Source organism: Malaclemys terrapin, chromosome 12 (assembly GCF_027887155.1).
Source record: "Malaclemys terrapin pileata isolate rMalTer1 chromosome 12, rMalTer1.hap1, whole genome shotgun sequence".
Lineage (NCBI taxonomy): Eukaryota > Metazoa > Chordata > Testudines > Emydidae > Malaclemys > Malaclemys terrapin.
In genome coordinates, this window is record NC_071516.1 from 19,764,837 (window position 1) to 19,789,152 (window position 24,316).

At 46.2% G+C, this 24,316-nt stretch overlaps 1 protein-coding gene across 1 annotated transcript in view; it reads left to right on the forward strand.

The window, feature by feature from the left end:
• GDAP1L1 (ganglioside induced differentiation associated protein 1 like 1) overlaps positions 1–18,939 on the forward strand; it is a 40,784-nt gene extending 21,845 nt beyond the window's left edge. The window contains exons 4-6 of the mRNA XM_054046300.1: positions 3,346–3,443; positions 4,258–4,372; positions 13,308–18,939. Coding sequence (XP_053902275.1) covers positions 3,346–3,443; positions 4,258–4,372; positions 13,308–13,651 — 557 coding nt within the window. The 3' untranslated portion in view covers positions 13,652–18,939. The remainder of the gene's footprint in view (positions 1–3,345; positions 3,444–4,257; positions 4,373–13,307) is intronic.
• The last annotated feature ends 5,377 nt before the right edge of the window (positions 18,940–24,316 follow it).

Sequence of the window (24,316 nt, forward strand, 5' to 3'; positions counted from 1 at the left end):
TGGGTGAATAACATCTGGTCCTGGAGACTTATTATTGTTTAACTTATCAATATGTTCCAAAATGTCTTCCACTGACACCTCCATCTAGGACATTTCCTCAGATTTGTCACCTAAAAAGAATGGCTTGGGGGTGGGGATCTCCCCCACATTCTCTACAGTGAAGCCTGAGGCAAGGAATTCATTTAGCTTTTCCACAATGTCCTTGTCTTTCTTGAGTGCTCCGTTAGCACCTTGATTGCCCAGTGGTCCCACTGACTGTTTGGCATGTTTCCTGCTTCTGACGTACTCACTACAATATTTTCTGTTAGTTTTTGTGTCTTTAGTTAGTTGCTCTTTAGATTCTTCTGATAGCAAACATAACAGTATGGGCAGGGATAAGTGCAGGTGATGTTCTAGAGGGAATCCTTAGGACAAGTGTCAAAGGGTGGAAACAGCTGGCATCTCTGGGATGGTTTGTGCAGAGCAGGTGAAGTGGTTGGGTATAGGCCAGGTAGAGACAGCTTGTGATCACTAAGCCCACCTTAAATGTGACTTTTGCCTTAGCAAGGACATGGACTGAGAGTTTTTGTCTCATGCTCCATGTCATCCGGAAGGATAGTGAGCTATGATGTCTGCCAGGGGCGTGTTATGGCATCCCTTGTAGAGGAAAGAGTTAAGTTTCTGGGGGCGGGACTGGCACGCACCTTAACTCTGTATTTCCTGGTTTTCAGAGGTTTAAGTCTAGGTGCACTCAACATTCTGGAAGGGCACGAAACCCTGATGGTCAACCTTGACTCTCGTTAAAGAAGTTTTGGGTGATGAATGAAGAACTCTCTCTCTCTCTGAGTTGTTTATGATCCACAGTAGGAAGCATATGTAAATCATGGAGTAAAAGAACTGAACTGAGCCAGGTATAGGGGAAACATGGGGCAGATTCCATCCCTATCTTCCCCGGTCCCCGGGGCTCCTGAGCTAGCGAGAGAGGTAGAGAGAAGGAGGATGGGGGGCTTTACTGATCATCTCAATCCTGACCAGCAGCATGCCCTGCTATTCTGGGTCCTAGGCTCCCCATACACAGCTCTGCCCATGGCCCAGTGCTGCCTGCAACTCACTCTGTATTCCACGGCTGAGTTCTTCTTGCACAGAAACTACCAATTCTACCAAATAGCATAACTATTCTTTAAAATTAGTCCTTGTGGCACCTTAGAGACTAACAAATTTATTAGAGCATAAGCTTTCGTGGACTACAGCCCACTTCTTCGGATGCATATAGAATGGAACATATAATGAGGAGATATATATACACACATACAGAGAGCATAAACAGGTGGGAGTTGTCTTACTAACTCTGAGAGGCCAATTAATTAAGAGAAAAAAAAAAAAAACTTTTGAAGTGATAATCAAGCTAGCCGAGTACAGACAGTGTGATAAGAAGTGTGAGAGTACTTACAAGTACTCATTATATGTTCCATTCTATATGCATCCGAAGAAGTGGGCTGTAGTCCACGAAAGCTTATGCTCTAATAAATTTGTTAGTCTCTAAGGTGCCACAAGTACTCCTGTTCTTCTTTTTGCGGATACAGACTAACACGGCTGTTACTCTGAAACTTAAAATTAGTCCATGACCTGGATAAAAAGCCAGGTCCAGCTTTCACTTGCAGCAGAGTGAGGGGGATGGATAAGGAAATATCTGTATCATACTCGCAACCCTCTTCCCAACCCCAGGCAGCTATGCCAGGTACACCTCACCCCTCTCGAGGAGATGAGCAGTGGGCTGGCCGTGATACTGTACAGGCATTAATCACTCTGGCTGTGCTGGGGAATGAAGGGAAAGCCAGAGGCTGATTTATAGACTAGCCCTGCTTCTTGCTGAACCACTGATGTTGTCATAATTACCAGTGATCATTTAAGGGAGGCACATGAAAACGAGGGGGAAGCGAGTCATTACTGGGCTATCTTGTTCACTGAGGAGCCTCCAGAGGTGTCTGTTTTTAATCTAGTAACCTGTTCACTGCATCATCAGCTACCACAAGCAAAGTGTCCTGGATATGTGATTCTCAGAGGAAGGGTGAATGTGCACTGCATACCTTGCTGTACATCTATCTATACTTAAGGTGTTGTTATTGTAGGCCAGGGATCAGCAACCTTTGGCACGTGGCCCATCAGGGAAATCCGCTAGCGGGCCGGGCCAGTTTGTTTACCTGCAGCATCCGCAGGTTCTGCCAATCGCATCTTCCACTGGCCGCGGTTCACTGTTCCAGGCCAATGGGGGCTGCGGGAAGTGGCGGCCAGCACATCCCTCGGCCCGTCTGACGGGCCGCATGCCAAAGGTTGCCGATCCTTGTTATAGGCCAAGTCCTGCATTCCTGCCACATCCCCAAATCCCAGTAACTTCACTGGGAGTTTGGGATCCCAAAGGCATGCAGGGTCAGGCTTAGGCCATCGAAGTGCCCAGGGAGGCTATTAGTACTCCTTACTGATGGGGTAGTACGTATCTTCCTGGTACAATGGAGCTAGCCATGCTTCTTGCTCAAAATGGAAAGTGTTCCCATCTCTAGCTTAAATCAGGCTGTTGCTTATTAATTATCAGTGATCATTATTATTAATAAACCAGATTCAGTTCTCAGTTACACTTCTGTAAAATCCAGAGTAACTGCGTTGAAACCACCAGCGTGACTGAGAACAGTATTTCGCTTGACAGGCCCAGATTGAGAAAAGCCCCAGTTTCAATGGGATTTAAGCATATGCTGACGTGCTTTCTGGTACTGTAAGTTCTTGCATATTCACGTAGCACTTTTTACACAAATGAACTGCACCTCAAGGTGATTTATAGACTAACAGCCTTGCTTTCAAACTGTTCTCTAGATGATGCTCGCAAATCCCTATCAATTACACTCTCCAAGGGTAAACCCACCAGAGCTGAACAAAATGTCTCGGCAAATATTTACTGTGAAAGTTAATGGGCCAGATCCTTACTTGGTGTACACTGATTTCAATTTACCTGGGGATCTACCTTCATGTTTTTACCAGTATTTGCACAATCACAAGGTCCATGGGCAGCTGCAGTTTTTGGCTGCAAGAAGATCTGGATTCTGCCCCCCACCCAGGGTGGTACAACCCTTGAAGTTAGACCTAAAGTTACATCTCCTTGCACCAAGGCTGATTGAGGCCACTATACAGACAGGGGTGCAGTAGAAACCACTTTTCCGGGTGTAATGATTGGGGGGAGAATGACAGTTTCATAGCCAGAATGAGGCTCTTTTCACACAGTGCCAGGTCGGCATCACCGCTGCTGAAACTAGCCTTCCATCCACAGTGCGAGAGGATGCAACAGCTCCCCCGAACTGTCCTTCTGTCTCCCCCCAGGACACTTAGCTAATGCCAGTACGGAGCTGATGAAGCTGGACTACGAAGGGGAGCCCCAGCTGACTGAGCCATACCTTTCCAAGCAGAAGAAACTCATGGTAAGACATCTACAGCAACACATGGGACTTTATTTCTAGGAGGGAGAGGGAGGATGGACCCCAAAGAACAGTCAAGGGCGCCCATTGCTGGGGCCCTGATACTACTGAGAGACCAGGTCCATTCTAAAGTGCTGAATATTTCCTCCCAAGTCACCCTGATGTTGTGTCTGTACCACCTGGGGACTAGACTCCCAAGTGAGCTGAAACCACTAGTAGAGCCTTTCTTTCCCCTCACCCCTCTCTGGGGCTGGACTCACAATGGGACATCCTGAATTTTACTGCAACTGGGATGCCAGCTGGGGCTTGTGTGGTCTCCAGGAAGCAGCTCCGTTATGTGAGCCCAAAGGGTGCTTCTCTGGCTGATCCAGTCAGATCTTTGCTGAGCTGCTCTTACCGGGAAGTTGCTTCCCGGGGCCAAAGTGGCAAGAGCTCAGCTGTGCTAGTCTCACCTGGGAGGCCTCCACCCCTTGCTGAGCCTTGAGGAGCTGTGCTGCTGAGCTGGAAGCCACCTTGGGCTAGGAGTTGCTTTCTCTTAGCCAAAGCTAGTAGGAACTGTGCTGAGCTGGGCTAAAATGGAAGTTGCCTCCCCATGGTTGAGTAGGTGTCAGCAGGGGGTCACTTTTACATGCATGAATCTTCTCTCCAGAGTCTGGTGAACTCCTCCTGCAGCTGTTGAATAACTAGAATGACAAAGGGGTTTAGGAGGTGTTGTGTATGTTCTGCATTGCACCCTTTCTAGTGCCAAGAGCACCTGCGCAAGGAACGTATGGTCTCAAGGCCACCCATTCAGTGTAAACCTGTGGCTTTTATCTAGGCCAAGATCCTGGAACACGACAATGTGAGCTACTTAAAGAAAATCCTTGGCGAGCTGGGAATGGTGCTAGACCAGATTGAAGCCGAGTTGGAGAAGCGGAAACTCGAGTATCAAGGTAGGCAGCTTTGTGAGGTGTTTTGTAAGGCACTGCTGAAACGCTGGCCCAGTACAGAGCAGTAGCTTTGCTGCGTCACAACAGTCACACCCTCTCATCCAGAGGTTATTGTGAGGCATTCCCTTCTCTTTACCATAATCACCCTTATCCCTGAGGTGACATTGTTCTGATGCCTTGGGAGGCACCACCTGGGAAGTAACACCTGTGTGGTGCAGCACACAAAGGGTTAAGGGCTCCCTGCTGATCTGAGATGCCCGGGTTACATGGTTCCACACATCTCTCTCTCCCTATTTTCACTCCCCTCTGCTGGCTGCGTGATGACACCGCATAATGAACCCCCCAAGAAACCAGATGAAAGTTCAGAGGCAGAGGAGTAATTGCACTCAACTGCTATGATGAAATGTCAGTGGTGTGGCTTGTCATTCGCCATTCAGATCGACTGCTCCACCCACCTCCCATCGAACATGCCTACAAGGGAAGCGAGGTTGTGGTGAGAGCTGCTTTGACATTACACCGTGACCCTGGAAAACAACAGAGCTGGGGTGGGGCAGAGGAACTTCCTCTGCTCCAGTTGTGACTGAGTCCATTGCAAAGTAACAATAGTTTGTGTGTGAGGCCCAAAGAAGCTTGTATGGAACTACGATCAGTGAAGCAACTTCAGGGAGGCCAGGAGCGTATCTGAAAACACCTGGAACAGTCCCACTTCTCATGCAGTAGGAAGGGAACAAGGAATTCTGCTCAGATGCATTGAGTAGGGTTTGGAAATACACCGCTGCATTAGAAAGAGCTAAATAAACCTGTGCTCATGGGTTACATACAGGGCCAGCTCCAGGCACCAGCTTCTCAAGCAGGTGCTTGGGGCGGCCGTTCCAGACAGGGGCGGCAGTTCCAGGTATTCGGCGGCAATTCGGCGGACGGTCCCTCACTCCGCCTGGGAGTGAAGGACCTCCCGCCGAATTGCCGCCGCAGATCGCGATCGCGGCTTTTTTTTTTTTTTTTTTTTTTTTGGTTTTGGCTGCTTGGGACGGCCAAAACCCTGGAGCCGGCCCTGGTTACACAGCAGGGCACTCTCTGCAGAGAGGGATTGAGCAGCCTTCGCTGCTCAGGCAGTGGGGGATTAAAGATGGGCCTTTTCCGCATAAACAAGACATTTCTCATAAGTGGCCTTGTCAGTGTATTTTAGCACTGGCCTGTGCAGGCTTTGGTGTATGGCTTTGTAAATCATCGGCTTTGTTTAATTCAAGAAGCTTCTAGTCACTCCCAGTGACTCGTTTGTGAAATGCCTTGGGAATGGGGGCGTCACACAAAAGGTCCAAAGTGATAGCATATTGTAAGCTAGTCAGGGCAAGTCAACACTACAAAATTAAGTTGACCTAAGTTACATCGACGTCCAGCCACTGCAGGAATTACATCGCTTTTGAATGTCCACACTACACTCCTTGTGTCAGCGGTGCATGTCCTTGCCGGGAGCTCTTGCGTCGATTTGTCAGTGCGGGGCATTGTGGGACAGCTTCTGAAAGACAGCAACAGTCGATGTAAGCAGCACAGTGTCTACACTGACACTCGGTCAACCTAACTACATTGACCTAAGCGCTACGTCTCTCACGGAGGTGGAGTTATTACGTCAGCGTAGTGGGCGAGTTACACTGATGGGAGCTACATTTTAGTGTGGACGCTTACAGATCTAGGTTGACGTAAGCTGCCTTTCATCGACCTAACTCTGTAGTGTAAACCAGGCCTCAGTGCTTATGGTTGCAAATGGCAAAAAAAAAAAAAAAGGAGAAAAATATTCCCACTAATTATGGTTTGTAACCTATCACTTAAGGAGAGTGGCAGAAGAAATTCAGTAATGATAAGTGCAAAGTAATGCACATTGGAAAAAATCATCCCAAATATACATACAAAATGATGGGATCTAAATCAGCTGTTACCACTCCAGAAAGAGATCTTGGAGTCCTCATGGAAGTTCTCTGAAAACATCCACTCAATGTGCAGCAGCAGTCAAAAAAGCTAAGAGAATGTTAGGAACCATTAGGAAAGGGATAGATAATAAAACAGAAAATATCATAATGCCACTATATAAATCCACTGTACACCCACACCTTGAATACTGCATGCAAATCTGGTCAGCCCATCTCAAAAAGGGCCCATCGCAGAAAAGGGCAATGAAGATGACTATGGGTATGGAACAGCTTCCATACGAGAAGAGATTAAAAGTAGGACTGTTCATTTTAGAAAGAAGACAACGAAGGGGGGATATGATAGAGATACATAAAATCATGAATGATATAAGAAGTTATTTACCCCTTCACATAACTCAAGAACTAGAGGTTACCCAATGAAATTAATAGGCAGCAGGTTTAAAACAAACAAAAGGAAGTATTTCTTCATACAATGCACAGTCAACCTGTGGAACTCATTGCCAGGGGATGTTGTGAAGGCCAAAAGTATACCTTGGTTCAAAAAAGAATTAGATAAGTTCATGGAGGATAGGTCCATCCATGGCTCTTAGTTCCAGGTGTTCCTAAACCTCCAATTGCCAGAACCTGGGACTGGGCAACAGGGGATGAATCACACAAAATTACCCTACTCTGTTCATTTCCTCTGGGGCACATGGCACTGGCCACTGTCAGAAGACACGGATACAGGGTTAGATGGACCATTGGTTGACCCAGTGTGGAAGTTCTTATGTTCTTAATGCATGTGCAATTGTACACCTAATATGCATGCAAAGTTTTTGTAAATGCACATTTATATTCTGGATTTTTGCACGCACAATTGACCATTTATAAATCTCACTAATTATTTACATATACAAATGGGCAATTTTTGCATGCAATCAAGGAAATTGAATGTGCAAATTAGGCCTGCAATTGCTCACAGGTATTTCTGATCATCTATCACTGAATGTTTAGGGCCAGGGACAACAGGTTGATGGGGTGACATTTCCATTAAAAATAACAATAAATCTTTGTACTTCTATAGTGCTTTCCATTTAAGGAACCTAATGTGCTTCACAAATAACAATTGACTAAGGCTCATACCATCCCTTCCCCTGTGAGGCAGATCAGTATCCTTTTAGACAGGGACCCATGGAGAGATTAAGTGACTTTCCCGGAGTCACACAGCAAGTCAGTGTCAGAGCTGGGGCTAGAACCCAGACCTCCTGATTGCACATCCCATGCTCTGACCATCAGAAAGTACACATCCCAATTCATATACATCACTGGTCACACTGCAATTCCTGTGCTTTCCTTCTCTTCCATTTTGCCATTCTTCTCCCCTTGTGTTCTGATATTTATGTAGTACCCCAGTCTCCGGTGTCTGGGTTTCCAGAGGAGACCGCTTCCTGAAAAGCAGGGTTAATCCCAAGGACACCAGCGATTCAGCTGTCCCTCAATAAATGCTTTGTAATGAGCACACAGGCCACAGCAGGAACCACCAGCATCTGACCAGCCACAGAGACTTTGGGACGGGGGCATTACAGTCCCCAGTTGTGCTGAAACTGACGGGAACATCAGTGGAAAACCCAGTGTGTTTGTACTGCTCACGGAGGGCAGATATTTGATGGGTCCTACATAAAATGCCTGCAGAAGCCTGAAAGATTCACTTAACTCCCAATTACAGAGCGTGAAAGCCTGATGAAAAGAAAGCTATCAATTACCAGACCAGAGCAAAGCAGCCCAACAGGGCGTCTGCTCCGCCCCGCAGGGACCCTGGCATGTGAGCAGAGAAAGATTCCATCTGGGACTGAGCTGCTGTACAACAGACAGGGAAACGGCTTGCCAGGAATATGGGAAGCCCCTGGGGATTGCCACTCTGAACAGCCATCCCAAAGGTCAATGCTGCCAGTGAAAGGAACAGAGCCTCACTGATACCTAATAAAGGATTCATAGGAATCGCCCTTCTCTTAATAACCTTTAATCTTTTGTTTCCTTGTCCGGCCCCCTTCATTCTGTTAGCCACCCACTTTCACTGCCATGAGTACCACGGAGGCTATAAGCCAGGGGTCGGCCCCCTACCGCACGCGAGCCGATTCTGAGCGGCACGCTGCTGCCCACTGAGAGGAGGGGCCGGAATGCACCACGTTGTGCGAAGAAGTGGGGGAGGGGGAAGCTTGGCTGCCGCAGGATCAAGCTTCTGCCGCCTGCCCCCACAGGGGAGAGCGGGGGGGGGGGCTGAGTGGGGCAGGGGGCCGGGATCCCCTCCCCACCGCTCTTCCCTGCGGGGGCAGGAGGCAGAAGCTTGATCCTGCGGCAGCCAAGCTTCCCCCTCCCCCACTTCTTTGCACAACGTGGTGCATTCCGCCCCCCCGAGGAGCAGAGCCGAGCGGCAGCATGCTGGCTGCTCCGTAGAGCAGGCAGAGAGTGGTAGGGACGGGCCTGCGGGTGGAACAGGTCATATCCCTCCCAGCCCCCTGCCATGAGCCGCTCAGGGCAGGGGGCTGGGAGCACCCCAGCCTTCTGCCGTGCCCCTCCCCACCCCAACGCACACCCAGCCCCCTGCCCTGCACCCCCCACAGCCCCAGCTCTCTGCCCTGCACCCCCCACAGCCCCAGCTCTCTGCCCTGCACCCCCCACACACCACCCAGCCCTCTTCCCTGACCTCGAGTTGCCCCTAACACCCAGCCTTCTGCCCTGCACCTCCACACACACCCCAGCCCTCTGCCCTGAACCCCCCCACACACACCCAGCCTTCTGCCCTCCACACCCTCCAGCCCTCTGCCCTGACCTCGAGTCCCCCCCAACACCCAGCCCTCTGCCCTGAACCCCCCACCCCCACCCCAGGCCTCTGCCCTGACCGAGTCCCCCCCAACACCCAGCCATCTGCCCTGAACCCCCCCACACCCAGCCTTCTGCCCTGACTTCGAGTCCCCCCCAACACCCAGCCCTCTGCCCTGAACCCCCCCACACACCCAGCCTTCTGCCCTGACCTTGAGTCCTCCCCAACACCCAGCCCTCTGCCCTGAACCCCCCCCCCACACCCAGCCTTCTGCCCTGACCTTGAGTCCCCCCAACACCCAGCCCTCTGCCCTGAACCCCCCCCCCACACCCAGCCTTCTGCCCTGACCTCGAGTCCCCCCCAACACCCAGCCCTCTGCCCTGAACCCCCAACCAGCGGGCTGAGCAGGCTGGCGGTGTAAGATCAGCATTTTAATTTAATTTTACATGAAGCTTCTTAAACATTTTGAAAACCTTGTTTACTTTACATACAACAATAGTTTTAGTTATATAATATACACTTAGAGAGAGACCCCTTCTAAAAAAACGTTAAAATGTATTACCGGCACACGAAATCTTAAAATGAATAAATGAAGACTCGGCACACCACTTCTGAAAGGTTGCCTACCCCTGCTATAAGCTCTTTGGGGCAGGGACTGTCACTTCTGTGAGGCACCCAGCAGGCTCTCAGACACTATGCAATGAAAGTGGTTCTAAGCAGTGTGACAAGCAGGTCTGAGGAGGCTTGAAATTCGTGGGTTGCAGGTTTGGAACATATCTTGGAACTGGTTAGTCAAGCAACAATTCCTGCAGCCACCTCACTCTCCAGGGCAAGATAACTGGTTCTGGCTGTGATGGGAGTTGTGTCATTCCCAGTCAAAAGCAACATGGGGACTTAATAGCTATCAAGTTCAGGCCCAGCAAACCCCACAGGTGCGGGGATTATGGAAAGCCATGTAGTCACTGGAGTGAGTCTGTGCCTACCCTGCTAATCATGTCAGATAATACTCTCATTAACAGACACACTCATGCTTGGTACTAATTATGGTGCTCTCTGATGGGAGATTTCTGGGGCATGAAGCCCAGGGTCGCCGCTAATGTCACTCAAAGGCGCTTTGTTTCCTTCCCACTTAGACAGGGTTGGTCCCTATCTCCCATTTCATAGCCAAACTTTATCCAATTGGTGCCAACGATTTGACAACGGTCCACAAGCTGCATTGCAATGGCCCTTATCTTCAGTCCAGAGCTGCAGCCACTGAGGCTACAGGGCCCGAAGCGCAGCGTTCCAGCTACCCGGCTACTTGGATCCAGATGGGGCTTCACGGGCTGGGACCTGCCACCCTTTGGCCTAGAACAAACTGGGCGATGCTTTCACACACTGGGCTTCGGCCACCCTGCTTTGTACTAGAAACGGACCGACGTGAAAAACCTCAATCTGAACTTCCATGCTATCTGGGATGTTGAGGCTTGGCCCATTATAGACATGGGCCTGAGTCTTGGGGTGAGATTGTCTCCCCCATGGTGGCCTACAGTGCTGTAAAACCCCTTGTGCCAGTAGGCACCAGTGCTGACACCTGCTCTGCGTGTCTGCCAAGCCAACAAAAACCAGGCCTTGCAATTAACATTAGCTCCATTGCTGCAGCCTCTCAAAGCAGGTAGGCACTTGTTTGCAGCTCCCTGCCTAGGCAGTGCCATAAATTGTCTGTTTCTGCTCCACTCGCCTAATAATGAGCTTTCCAGAGCAGGGACTGTGTCTTCCCTACTCTCTGTAAAGTGCATGGACATTCACACTGCTAGAGATTGGGTTAATAATGCAATAACTAACAGCAATAATAAACGACTAGTAAGGTTTGATTCAGTGCATGCTTGTTTTTACACTACCACAGAGGGGGCAGCATCTTCATCCCCAGATAGGGGAGCATACGCCAGTGGAGGGGGAGCTCACAAATCTTCCCTCCCCCACCCCCATCAGGGTATTGTTTTTCCCTTTCATGGTTGGAGCAAGGGGACAGATTTTCTCCAATGGCCCCGTTCAGGCTCAGGAAGGGTAAAGAGGGCAGAGATCAGGTTTCCTCTGAAGGGAAATACTAGGCTTCCCTTTGATCCACAGGAGCTCTCTCTCTGTTGTTAGCGCCAATGCTCTAATTTGTTCGGAAGGTGGAATCGGGCTGAGAGTCGCCCTCATTTAAATGTTTACCACAGAATCATGACGGTGCAGGAATAATTCAGGACACAGTCCTAGCCTGGAGTGCTTGCAAGGTGGGGAAGAACAAGCTAGGGATGGGGGTGTGGGGGGTGTTCATGCCAAAGTAGGTTTGTTTTCTGACAAACAGAACTGTTAGTTAATGAGCAGATTGGACCTCACCCCATGCCACTGCCCTACATGCTCTGCAGGAACCCAGAGCTCTAGGAGTACACCACTATTGCCCTGCAGGCCCCCAAATGCGGCCTGTTCAGGGCTGGGTCTGCTGTTCTACTTAGCCTTTCCCTTTCTCCTATTGTCAGCCCTTTGGTACCTCCTCAGATTAGTGAGGACATGTAGGGTTTGCGATATTTCAGAGATGACTGAGGCAGGTTTTAGGATAACTTACTTATTTACCTAACAACAAGAAATAGCTTGCAAGTCAGCACAGCACAGATGCTGCTGTAATCTAGCCTGGCTTTATTCTCTTGTCTCCCTCTTCCTAAAAAAATCATCCCTGCATCTGTGTGCGAGTCCATAGGAAGTGTGGCCTAGCATCGTATCCTGCAGGGTGTGTGACAACTTTTAACCTCATAATAAAGCTCAGCCTTTTATAGCAGAGGGTAGCTCCTCACATTACAGGCTAGGATCACTGGTTTGTCATCGCAGGTCTGTTCATGAGCACTCGTACCCTGCAAATCCTGGTTTGTTATTGTAGGGTTGCTCTTAAGTGCTCTGCTACACACACTGGTGTATTATTGTAGAGAGGCTCCCTGGCTCTGTACTGCACCCAATGGTTTTTTATTGGAAGTTTACTCATGCCCCAGCACTCAGAAGCACTAGAGATTTTGCCTGTTAATTAATTTTAGAAAAATGTATGAAGAGCATTTAACTTCCAATCATTTGCGCCCAAGGGTCAAACAATAAAGCTTCCCACAGCTACAGAACATAGCAAGGGATTCAGAGCGTCTAAAAATCCTAAAGGGAGAGACAGAAACCCTGCCTAGACACCCCCCTTCCCTCAGCTCTAATCCTTGCTCCTCTGTGAGTTTATGTAACCCCACTCTTAAGGGAATCAACTGCTGTCACTAATAAGGCTCACCTGCTACTCTGCCACTGGCCCTGCCAGTTAGCATGGTACAGGGATGGAAGGATGTTTGGGGAAGTGTTTTAACTCCCTCCTGGCCAGTGCTGATGCAGGAGTCCCTCCATCCCATCACAGACTCTCTTCGAGAGCATTTCTCCTGTGCTATTATTGCTGAGGGTAGCCAGTGACTGGGAGCCTTTAACCCTTTGGTATCTGTTCTCATAGCCCATGTCAGCATTAAATATTACCTCCCCCTGAAATCTTATTCCCCGCACAGAAGTGCTGATAAATCTGGTGTCTTGGAATAGAGTTTCCACCAGAGGTCATGAGTTTAAAGAGGCAGCAGGAAAAGCTGGAGGTGCTGGATCAGCAGCTATGCTGAGTCCCACATTCTGTAAGAAATTTCTTGGATTCCCAAGTAGCTCTAAGGTCACCAATATAGAAAATGGGGAACGGTACTGGCCGTGATCCTGGGGCCTCCTTCATTTGTGAAACATCACACTATGTTCAACCAGCAGCCAAGGACAAAGGTAATTGCTGTCCCTGAGTGCATAGGACAGCTGTTCATTTGGAGTTGGGACACTTACTAGGTCCCACTGAAGGCAAAGCGTGTTTTGACACTCACCTCACTGGAAGCAGGATAAGGAACCACCATCTATAACGAGCCCCCAGAGAAGGTTCACGAGTAGTTCTAAATTCAGCAAGTTCTCACAGCCCTGCTTTTTAAGATTCCCTGGGGCCCAATTCAACTCCTAATAAACTCATTAGAGAAGATCGGCTTCTTAATGAACTCTAACTCTGCAGCGGTACTTCGAGCCTAATCCAGAACCTGCTGGAGTCAATGGAAAGCCTCCCCATTGCCTTCAATAGGCTTTGGACCAGGCCCCAATTTTCCAAACAGCAGCGTGTTCTTATCTTGTCTGTTTTTGTGGCTTAATTCTCCAGGGCAGAAGTGCGAACTCTGGCTCTGCGGATGCATCTTTACCTTGGCCGACATCCTACTGGGAGCCACCCTGCACCGCCTCAAGTTTCTAGGACTGTCTAAGAAATACTGGGAAGATGGCAGCAGACCCAACCTACAGTCCTTCTTTGACAGGATACAAAAACGCTTTGCCTTCAGGAAAGTTTTGGGAGACATACACACCACCCTTCTCTCAGCCGTGGTACCCAATGCCTTCAGGCTTGTCAAACGGAAACCCCCCTCCTTCTTTGGAGCCTCCTTCCTTATGGGATCTCTGGGGGGAATGGGATATTTCGCTTATTGGTATTTAAAGAAAAAATACATCTAATGCTGGTTGTTTGGTGTTTAGTTTGGTGTCTCTGTGCTGTGTGAAATCACGATGAATCCTCAGTAACTGTAATGAAATTTGAAACAAGGTATGAATAATTATATTGTTGATGTAACATTCCATAGTTAGAAGTAGAAACTTATACTGCAAGGAAATAAGACACAAAAATAAGTCAACTTATAAATGGCTTTTTTTAGGTTTAAGTATTAAACGGTAGCGACCAGTGAGTGTCACACTCGGGCACTTACTGGGCTTACACACCTGTCATGGAGTGAAACTGCCTCCAGAGCAGGCAAATTCCGGTGGAAGAGAGATGGCAACCCCGGAAAATTTTCAAAACCCCAGGTTAAACTATGGGATTTGGATACTCTGTGCTGTACCTTTATGTTTTCAAAATGTACATTGGCCGCATCACACATTTCACAGGTGCAAGTAGAGGGGCCGTTCTTCTTCTAGAAACTGTTACACTCTTGTGATCTGGGGTCTTTCCTGGAAGCAGAGAGGACACAGCCAGTTGGGGGGTATAGTAGCCGTTCAAGATCAAGGTGGAGTTGAATGATTTAATTATCCATTTTTTAAATTATTTCCATTAAATCAAATATTTTTAATGAGCTTCTCTTAGAATGTATCCACCTTCTACGCCTGCTTTTTTTTTTAAATGTTTAACGTGTGTCTTTTACTAAGAGCCACATTTATTTCTCAGTGATATCATTTTGACTTCCAGACTGAATTCTGTCTGACACAGATTTTTTTTTAGCCTTGCAGCTCTTTGCCTTGAATTTCCTTTCTGGATTTGCAAAACACCTTTCACCGACGGAGCTTCTTGGGACTCTGAAAAATGCAAGCGTTCTCAGAACTTTTCTGCACTTGCCTGAAGACGCTTTTGTTTTCTCTTCTGTTAGGGGCTCTTCTCAGTAATTTTCTCCCTGTGTATTTTCTTAGAGACACTTTGCACAGAATCACGTTTATCACTTTCTTGTGCCTTTTGCATGTTGGAAAGAATAATGGGTGTCACTGCTACTGATGCTTAGAAAACTACGAGATCCAGAATAAACCAGATGGGAGGCGTAACTGCTTTACATTTCTAAATGTGTTTAACATCAGTTGACTCTTATTTCAAAGTGGGTCAGTATTTGGAGGGATTGTCAGATGGTTTGTGCTGTTTCCTTGCACAGTAAGGATTGATATAAAGCCCAAATGGAAGCAATATAACCTCCCTTTCAATCAAATCTTTCTAGCGAGATCTAAGCCTGTTAGAATTTCCTCTACCTAGTTTTCAGAGCTCCAAGTGATCACTGGCAAATAGCACTGCATCTCTAGATTTGGTAGCTAACAATGAACTCTGCACAAGTGCTAGGAATCACATTGTGCCTCGCCTCTGGTACAAAGTGGCAAAAGTAGTTTCTTTATGCATTTGTGAGACGTAGGATTTCACAGCAACGTCAGTGGTTCCCCGCCCTGCGAGTCATGAAATCATGAAAAATTCACCAGAAACAACATGAGGGACCAATGTGTACATTTTTGGACAAATGTGCAGGCAAAAATGCACAAACTTCCTCTGTATTTTCACGATCAGTTACACATACAGTTGAGCATGCAGTCACTCGGTTTGAGTGTGCAATCATTTGCACATAGATGAGGTACCCAATTCATGCACACATTTTTCCTAGACGTTAGACCCATATTTTTCAAAATGTGTGTGTATGCATGCATTGCTCTATTGGTACATGCAAAACGTGCCTCCATTGGTACATGCAAAACCCTCATACCAGCATTTGTACATGCAACTTGGGCAACTGTACATGTCTATTTACATGACCAAATGGGTGTAATGTTTTATGGGTAAACTCATTCCTACAAATATTGTTGGTGTATTTGTGGAAACTTGGTGGTAATTTGGCCCGAAGTATCCAGTATAGGAGACACTGAATTTGGTACATTTTAAGGAGGGCAGGAGACAGAAGAGTCTCCCAATTTCCTCCCCTTGTTTAAAAGCTTGAAAGGAAATGGCTAATGTAGGAACACGTGGTTGCCACACTAGAGCAGGCCAATGGTCCATGTAAAGCAGTGATTCTCAACCTTTCCAGACTACTGTACCCCTTTCAGGAGTCTGATTTGTCTTGCGTACCCCCAAGTTCCACCTCACTTAAAAACTACTTGCTTACAAAATCAGACATACAAATACAGAAGTGTCATAGCACACTATCACTGAAAAATTGCTGACTGTCTCATTTTACCATATAATTATAAACTAAATCCAGCTGGAATACAAATATTGTACTTTTTTCATTGTATAGAATATAGAGCGGTATAAACAAGTCATTTTCTGCCTGAAATGTTAGTTTGTACTGCCTTCGCTAGTGCTTTTTATGTAGCTTAATGCACTGCTGGAGGCACCTAGGTACTACGGTGATGATCACAGTGAAAGAAACTCTCTGGACTCGAATAGAAACATACCCAACAGCGAGCACTAACTGGTAATGCTTACCAGAGGGGTCCTCTTCTGAGATTTTTATGTCGATTAAATAAACAATTCAGAAAAGGTGGAAGAGGCAAACAACTCCGGCATGTTCCCAGTGTCAGTGAGTCTGGTTTCCCTAGTAATTCACTCAGCAGTGAAATCAGCTGGAGACTCTGGCTAAAGTAAGCACTCCAGGGAAAGACAGTGAGAGTAAAAAATGGCAATCAGAGGGACTGTTGGGGAGAGTAGGTGGATAGCAAAGGCACTGCCACAATGAACCACTGGATGAGCATTACCATTCCAACCAACCTATATTAACGCACATACTTCATTATGGTGCAGTCCTGCTACGGTTAGAAGCAGTTAGGATCAAATGTAATCCCAGATCCACATGAGTTGGCCTTTATCTGCAAGCCTCTTCTATTCACTCAGGTGACGAATGGTTCTGTCCCTATCACTGTAACCTTAACGTGGAACCAGGCAACAGCTGCAACAGAACCCTCCTAGACAAGGGTTTCCCCGCCTGAGGTGCTCTTGATAGGCAGAACTAGTGACCAGCTGCAGATGTGGCACCCCAGCCCTTAGGGCTAGATGGGGACTTCAGGCACAGCCCTGAACAACAAGGGGTGGCGCATAAGTTGCAACACCACATGATTGCTGCTGGGCGACGTGCCTGAGACCGAGTAAATTCCCATTTTGCTTCTGGGCATAGTAATTGACAGCTGTCCTTCCCATCAGTAGTTGCTACCCCTCTCCCCCCTACTGACTTAGCTACATAGGCCGGTAAGCAGGGGATGGGGGTTCATGCCGAGGATCTGCCCATTCCCTCCCCCGGCCCATTTACAGGCTCCTGGGAGGGAGTAAGCAGGCAAGTAGCTCCACTTACTCCTTTGAACTAAGGCCCCCAGAAGGGTGTAAGGAGAATTCTTCTTCCCTTATATGGGGGTGTAGTTTGAGCCACAATCTAGCCCTATGTGTTTTAACTTTCATTTTAAAAGGGCCTCAACCTGGCTTTCGATTTTGCTCCTCCTATTTTCAGCTTTTAAAAGTCTAACTCCCTGATTTGTGGATGCAATCAAGTTTTTAGACATCTAAGTGCCTTTACGTTTTTCTTTGCGCTCCAATCCTGAACCTGCAATTATTTGGGGACAGAAAATCAGAGGCCACTTTCAAAACTTTTGGTCTTTTAGTATTTATCAGAGATCTGTGTTTTCTGTGGCAATGAGTGAGCTGTGGATACATTGTGTCCTTTGGGTAATCAAGACTTTAACTTTCAGCTGGAGATTCCAAACAATTTCATCTCTATTCCCAGCTATTGTTCCAGTTAAAATGGCTCCCAAAACAAAGGTTTTTAAATCTCTTTTTTTCTGTGGGTTTTGTTTGAAAGCTTCAATAATGAAAAAGGTAAGTGTACGTCATTTTATCTGGCAATTGATCTTGTCCTGTCACACCTTACTAGTCTCCTTCATTTTTCAAGTCAGAGGGGAAACTCCCCCCCCAGAAATGGTGCATTCAAGAATAAAACTGATCAGATGATGAGGGGAGCGAGAACATGATATAGCGCCTTTCCTTTCTAGGTTGCCAATAAGAGCCAAGCCCAGGTTCGCAGTGTTCAAAGAACAGCTGGTGACTGTTTTGTGACTCATGTGAAATTAGTGGCAGGATCATAGTCTGTTTCTGACAAGTGTCCACATGACACAATTGTGGGCAGCCTGAACAACTCGGGTACGGAGTGCAGGGCCATGGAGCTAGAATTATCCTCTCAAATTGCTCCTCTAAGGGCGGGATTGGTCAAGGTCCATAGATGGGGCAGAGTGGGGGAAGTTTGCACTGGCACTGCACGTGTTGTGCCTGTTTGAGACTAAATAGATACGTGACTTCGCATCCAGGACATCAATCAAAAGGGGGGGGAAATCATAGCAAATGTTAGTGGTTGTGAAACATGAGTCATGTTTTAAACTTATGCCAAAAGAAACTCTACAGCATTGGTCAACACCATCAAGAGTTAAGGCAAACCAATCTGAGTTACTCCAAAATCCTGTTTTAGGACACAACAATAATGCACCACATTTATCAGCTATTACTAATGGCCTTTAGATATTGATAAGTCACTGAATGAATAATCCAAGGATAAGGAAACTGCTCTATCAGAAATTAAATAACCCAGTTTTGCATCTGCAGGTATTCATAGGATAGTGGCGAATAAAGTTCTGACCCAACATTGAAGTCAATGACAAAGCTTTCATTGATTCAGTGGGGCAGAATCAAGCCCCATGGCCCCAATTCACCAAACCAGTGCTTTTGTTATCCAACAAAGAACTTAATCACAAGCTTAACTTCAAGCACATGCTTAACTCTCATTGGCTTTAATGGGGTGTAAACATATGCATAAGCACTTGTGTGAACAGGGTTAGACCTCAGCATGTGCTGAAGGGTTTAGCTGAATTGGGGCCTAAATGACCAAGAACTAGGGAATCCAGACCAATCCATTTCCAGTATTGAATATAACTAATGCCAGGTTTTTAGCTGGTTGAGGCCAAAAATGATGGCTCTTTTGTTCAGTCTGAAATAAATACATTAAACCCATGAGTGCATTTCACATCCTTTGTTCTTGCGTTGGTTTTCTAGCATGTCCAAGTGACTTTACGTTTTGCTATTACATTGTCCTTTATTGTACAGGGACATTTACAAGAGTTTCCCATCCTTCACTATGAGAAATTACACTATACGAACACTGTCTGTCATGTTTTTTAAAATGACTTGTATATTGGAAATATTATAATCTTGTTTTAAGAAAATAAAATAGATGGGTAATTGGTTCATCACAGATTTATTGGTGTAGATTTCTTTACCACTTACTGCACTTAGCAAGAATGCCAGGGAACTCAATCTGTAGCAACCAGGGAAAGTGGAAGTGAATGGAAGCTACCGCCCGGAACTTGTCTGTATACTGAGTCTAGCATTTTAGGTACACATAGCTTTGGTTGTAGCTCTCAAACACTCTAAAATGGATTGCTTTGCCTTCCGGTTCACCTTAACACTGACCAATTCTTGTTTCCTAGACAGCAGCTTCAATATAAACAATAAACTAGTCTCTGAACTACTTCTCTGTTCATGTTTTGGCTGCAAATGAAATGCTCCTGCATTTGTCAGAATAGCAAAAACTCAACGTTTAGTGTATGAGGAGGGGAAGTGGGTTCTGTTCCTGGCCCTGGGAGACCTTTGGCAAGTCATTTTACTCCTCCATGCCTCAGTTTACCCATCTGTTGCTTGGGGAGAAGAACTCTCAGCTACCTCACAGGGGTGTAGGGATTGTACAAATAATGTAATTTATTGGGTAGGAAGTGCCACATAGTTTCAAGAAAAACTTGTTCCTTTGGCCCAGTGGGCTGCACCAAGGGCCAAATCCTCCCTTGAGGTAACCTCTGAAATCAATTGTAGTAGCATCAGGGATACAATTGCCCCAAAGATTCAGCTCTGTCTTTATAACCCAGGGCCATTCAGTGGTGTGATCAGCCATCTTGGATAAAGTCACATGAATAAGGGAAGATGACGTGTAGCTTGATGAATGAAGAGTTAAATCACTTTCAGGATTTCAACATAGAGAAAAGCGCTAGGTTTACAGGTGAGACTAAGAAAGCCGCCTGTGAATGAGAGATGGGATCATCTTGAGCGCCCCGCAAAGACCCATCATGCTTCCCAGGACATAAGATCAAAGCTCAACAATATTATTTACCCAGGCCCAGGTGACATATATAATGGGAAGTGAGTATGTGAGTAAAGACATACTAAAGCTATTTCACATGCAGATACAGCCCATTGACTGTAGCAGCAACTATAGCCTTTCATGATCCCTTACATGGGGCCTTTGCCAGTGGATCCATGCACAATAGTTCGTAGACCCACTGGCTACATGCCCACTCCTCCCCTGGTCTGCTCACACACACCAGTTCCTTGGCATGATTCTGCACCCCTTCTTATCTGCCAGGGGCAGGTATCCTTGGTCCTGCCTCACCACAGGGCACTGGACTAAATGATCCTTTGTGGTCCCTTTCAGCCCTACATTTCTATGATTCCATGCCAGACTCAAAAAGGCCTGATGCCCAAAATATATTTAGTTTAAAAGGTGAGCCTGTTGTGAACTGCTAGTGCCACTTGGCATCACAGACACTAGAGAGAAAAGTCCCTTCACTGCCCAGCCATCTAATCTATATCCTGCTGCCCCAGTCCTTTAACTAGCGCAGGACTATTCCCTGCAGTTTATTCTCCAGTCCTTCACACACCATAGGGGACAGTCAGCTGTGGTCTTCTTCTGTCCTGCTCTTTATTAAAGTTGTTCCTAACAGTTGTATAAGATCGTACTGGGACCCATGTCAAGATCTACACAGAGCTTCACAGCATTGTGTCTCTCCTAAGACAGGTGATTTCAAACACCGCTTTGAGAAACCAGGGAGCAGAGACTAGCTCACTCCAGAAACAGGTAACATTTCTGGAGATGTCATCCCAACTCCATGTGTATAAGTCCCTACCTCTAGGAGAACACACCCCTTAGCCTGAACCACTGGCAGAGTGAAAACACTTAAGCTTGAATAAGCGATTTTGGAGGTGATCCAGCGTCTGCAGAGTTGTTCCCTGGTAGCTACCGCTTTGCCAATTATTCCCCTTTCCTCACTGGATAGTAGAAAGAGCTACCAAGACAATAACAGGCGGATTTTACCTGAGTGACAATCGGTATGTTTAAACAAATGATTTCATAGGCATTCTATGGTGCTCATCAGCTCATCTTTAATGGATTTATCCTCACAATACTCCTGTGACATGGGGAAATATTGTCATCCCCAGTTTGATGGATGACAAACACAAAGAGTGATAGTCTGGCTCTAGTGAATGAAGCCAATGGGAATTTTGCCATTGCTTGCAATAGGGCCAGACCTTCACCCTAACTGACTTGCCTAAAATCAGTTGGGAAATCTGTGACAGAGCCAGGAACCGAAGCCAGATCTCCCGAGGCTCGGGCCAGTGCCTTAAATCTAAGACCAGCCTTCTTGTCTGTTGCAATAAAAGGAAACTGTCACCCATAACTTGTGCTAATATTTCAAACTCTTTGAATCTGTTCACAATAACCAGATAATATTTTGCAATATATCAAGTTACTAACCTTTACAAAAGTACCAGCAAGGAGGATCCTTGCCCCCAAAACACTCACACACACCCCCAACACCATTTGAATTACACCTCTACCCCGATATAACGTGACCCGATAGGACACGAATTTGGATATAACGCGGTAAAGCAGTGCTCCGGGGGGGAGGGAGGGTGGTGCTGTGCACTCCGGTGGATCAAAGCAATTTCGATCTAACGCGGTTTCACCTATAACACGGTAAGATTTTTTGGCTCCAGAGGACAGCATTATATCAAGGTAGAGGTGTACCTATAAACCTAAAAAATGAAATCACTTTGATAAAAAAAAAAAATAGCATTCCCACTGCTCCACAAACCAAACCAGAAAGAACAGGCTCTGACCACAGGCTGCTGGGAGCCTGGAATGCAGGAGTCTTTGAAGAGCCACTGTCTATAAATACAAACTACAACTAAGCTACTAACAAATGTGAAACATGAAGAAACAACAGGTGCTTGTTTCTGTGATCTATAAATAGAGACCATCCCAAAATGTGGAAGCTGCACTTTGAGGATCACTCCAAAGTAACACGGTGCATGATACTATTGCAGGTGAAACAAGACCCCAAATTTGGGGTCAGAGCCTGGGGTTCAAGGGGAAATGAGCTGATTTGAAAACAAGGCTGGAGAAACAAAAAGACAGCAAGTTTCAGGGATTCAGTCTTGAATCTGGTGCAGAGCTCAGTCGAGCCCCTGACCAGGAAGGCAAGTTCCAAAGCACTGTCCTTTCTATAGTTCCATGGTTTCCCTCTTTAAGGATGCAGCTAACCCCAGACACATCCCATACATTCCAAGCCATGGTCTGCTGAGCCCATCACAGGCACCCTTATATCACCTGCACGTCTCGTAAATGTATTCTCCCTCTTTAAAGGCAGGAATACTTCAGGGGAAGGCTGTACAGACATGTAGCAGCATGAGGTTCAGGTAGGTTTGACTTCAACGTGACAAACATTATGGAATAGGGATTAAATCCATAGCTGGTGTAAACGGCCATTGCTCCACTGAATTCCACAGAACGATGACAGTTTACCCCAGCTAAGAATCTGCCCTCTGAGCTCTAAAATTCATTACATTGTAGGACATGATTTGGAACACCACCCTCCTACTCATGCAGAGATACACCTAGATTAGACATCAATAGAGGGCCTTAGAAATATGATAGATCAATTAGATTGTTACTCATATTTACCTTCTCTTGTTTAACAGTTCAAGGCTCTTTCCAGACATCAGAGAGGTACACAGTACAAGTGGTCTCTCACCTCATATTATGGCTCAATATACATAGGGTTGCAGTGAGCCTTAACATTAAATGTTTTTCTGTATATTTTTTATCCTGGATATTCAATTCTCCCTGTTCCCCAACTTTTATCCCATTGTATCCTTGTTGTGTTCAGTTTTAGCTCCAGAACATCCTTCCTGTGTCTAAGCAGCAACTAAATTTCTTCCTGAGCCTACCACCAATGCCCCTCTTTATGCCAGCTACTACAGTGTACAATGCCCATTGTCCAAGATAACCAGAGCGTCAGCCTCATCTAGTCCACCGAGAGTCACTAGGTTTACCAATGAGTACAGGGATCAACCTAACAGAACATGCAGCTGTGCAGGTGCACTGGAACTATTTGTATTGTGCGGGTGCTGAGAGCCATTGAACCAAACTGTAAACCCTATATATTATGGAAACCACTTTACGCTAGGGGTGCGGTAGCACCACCAGCACCTGTAGTTTCAGGACCTATGCAGCTGTGTGACCACGATACTGGGCCATCTGCAAGTGACAGTCACCCTTTCTGCCAGGAATCCAGTGCATCTGTGGTACAGCTCTGCACAGTGCAGAATAGACCTATGGAATATCAGTACATTTCCATCCCATGCTAGCCCTGGGGTATTTTAGTCTAACTTTACAATTGCTGCCTCAGCTGTTCATAAGGAGTATTGTCATCATAGTTCAGAGCTGCAAATGCTAACAATCTTCCACCTGATAGGCTGACAAAATGCTTTAAAAATATGCTGAACAGAAAAAAAAACCTTTATTAATAAATGGAGCTCTAAGCACTCAGGAGAAGCTATAAAAAGAGGAAGAGGCGTGTGAGTGAACAGAGACTGACTAAGTAACTGATGCCAAAGAATTGGGAAAAAAAGATGATCGCAGACAAGAACACCATCACCTTCTGCTGCACAGTCACTGAAAATGCTCACGCCCAACTGGTTTTTAACAGGAAAAGCCTAGATTTTTCAGAAAAGTTGGATGCACCATCACAGCACCTAGTTTGCCCATAAAAATGCACCCGGGGTCACAATCTGGCATCACCCTGAATTGTAATGCAGATGAATTTTGTTATCACAAGCTCACTCCAGAAATAGAGGTTGACTCAAAATGTTAGGCAGTTTAGGAGGGGAGGTGTCCTGACTGCACTACTCATACACAGACATCACTAAAAGGTTTTACGGTTGTGGTATTAATAAATGGTCAGATCAAAAGTATGGTCTAAACCCCCGTGTGCGAGGCCAGAGAGCAAAGTTTAATTCAGGGGGGGAAAAAATGAGACTTAGGGAAGAAAAGAGAAAGCATCAAAACCCAGGTAGTTTCAGTTTTGTTTAAAATCTGACCTTTCGCCCGATCCTTAAGAAAGACCTAAACTCTCCTCTGCCCCATGCTAGGATTCTGTTCTTACCCATTATGATGTAAATAGATAAAATATGTTATAGAAAATGGAAATATGAAGTTTAAAAAGATTTGGGATTAATTTAATTTCCTATTTTGCTATTCCTCTTGTCCTTCCGTTCCTTAACAGGTCCTTGGCTAGGTGAAAGCTCTGAGATCTGGAATGCCAAAAAATCCAAAGTTATTTCTTTTAATGGCATCATTATATAGAACCCCCAAAATAAGCCACAACCTTAAATATACAGAGTGAGGAATAAGCAAAAAGCTACTTTTGAAAATGTATTTTGTTTACTTTATTTGTGTATTGTAGTGGGATGATGATAAGCAAAATTCCCTAAATAATTCCAAAGACACAGGGGACACA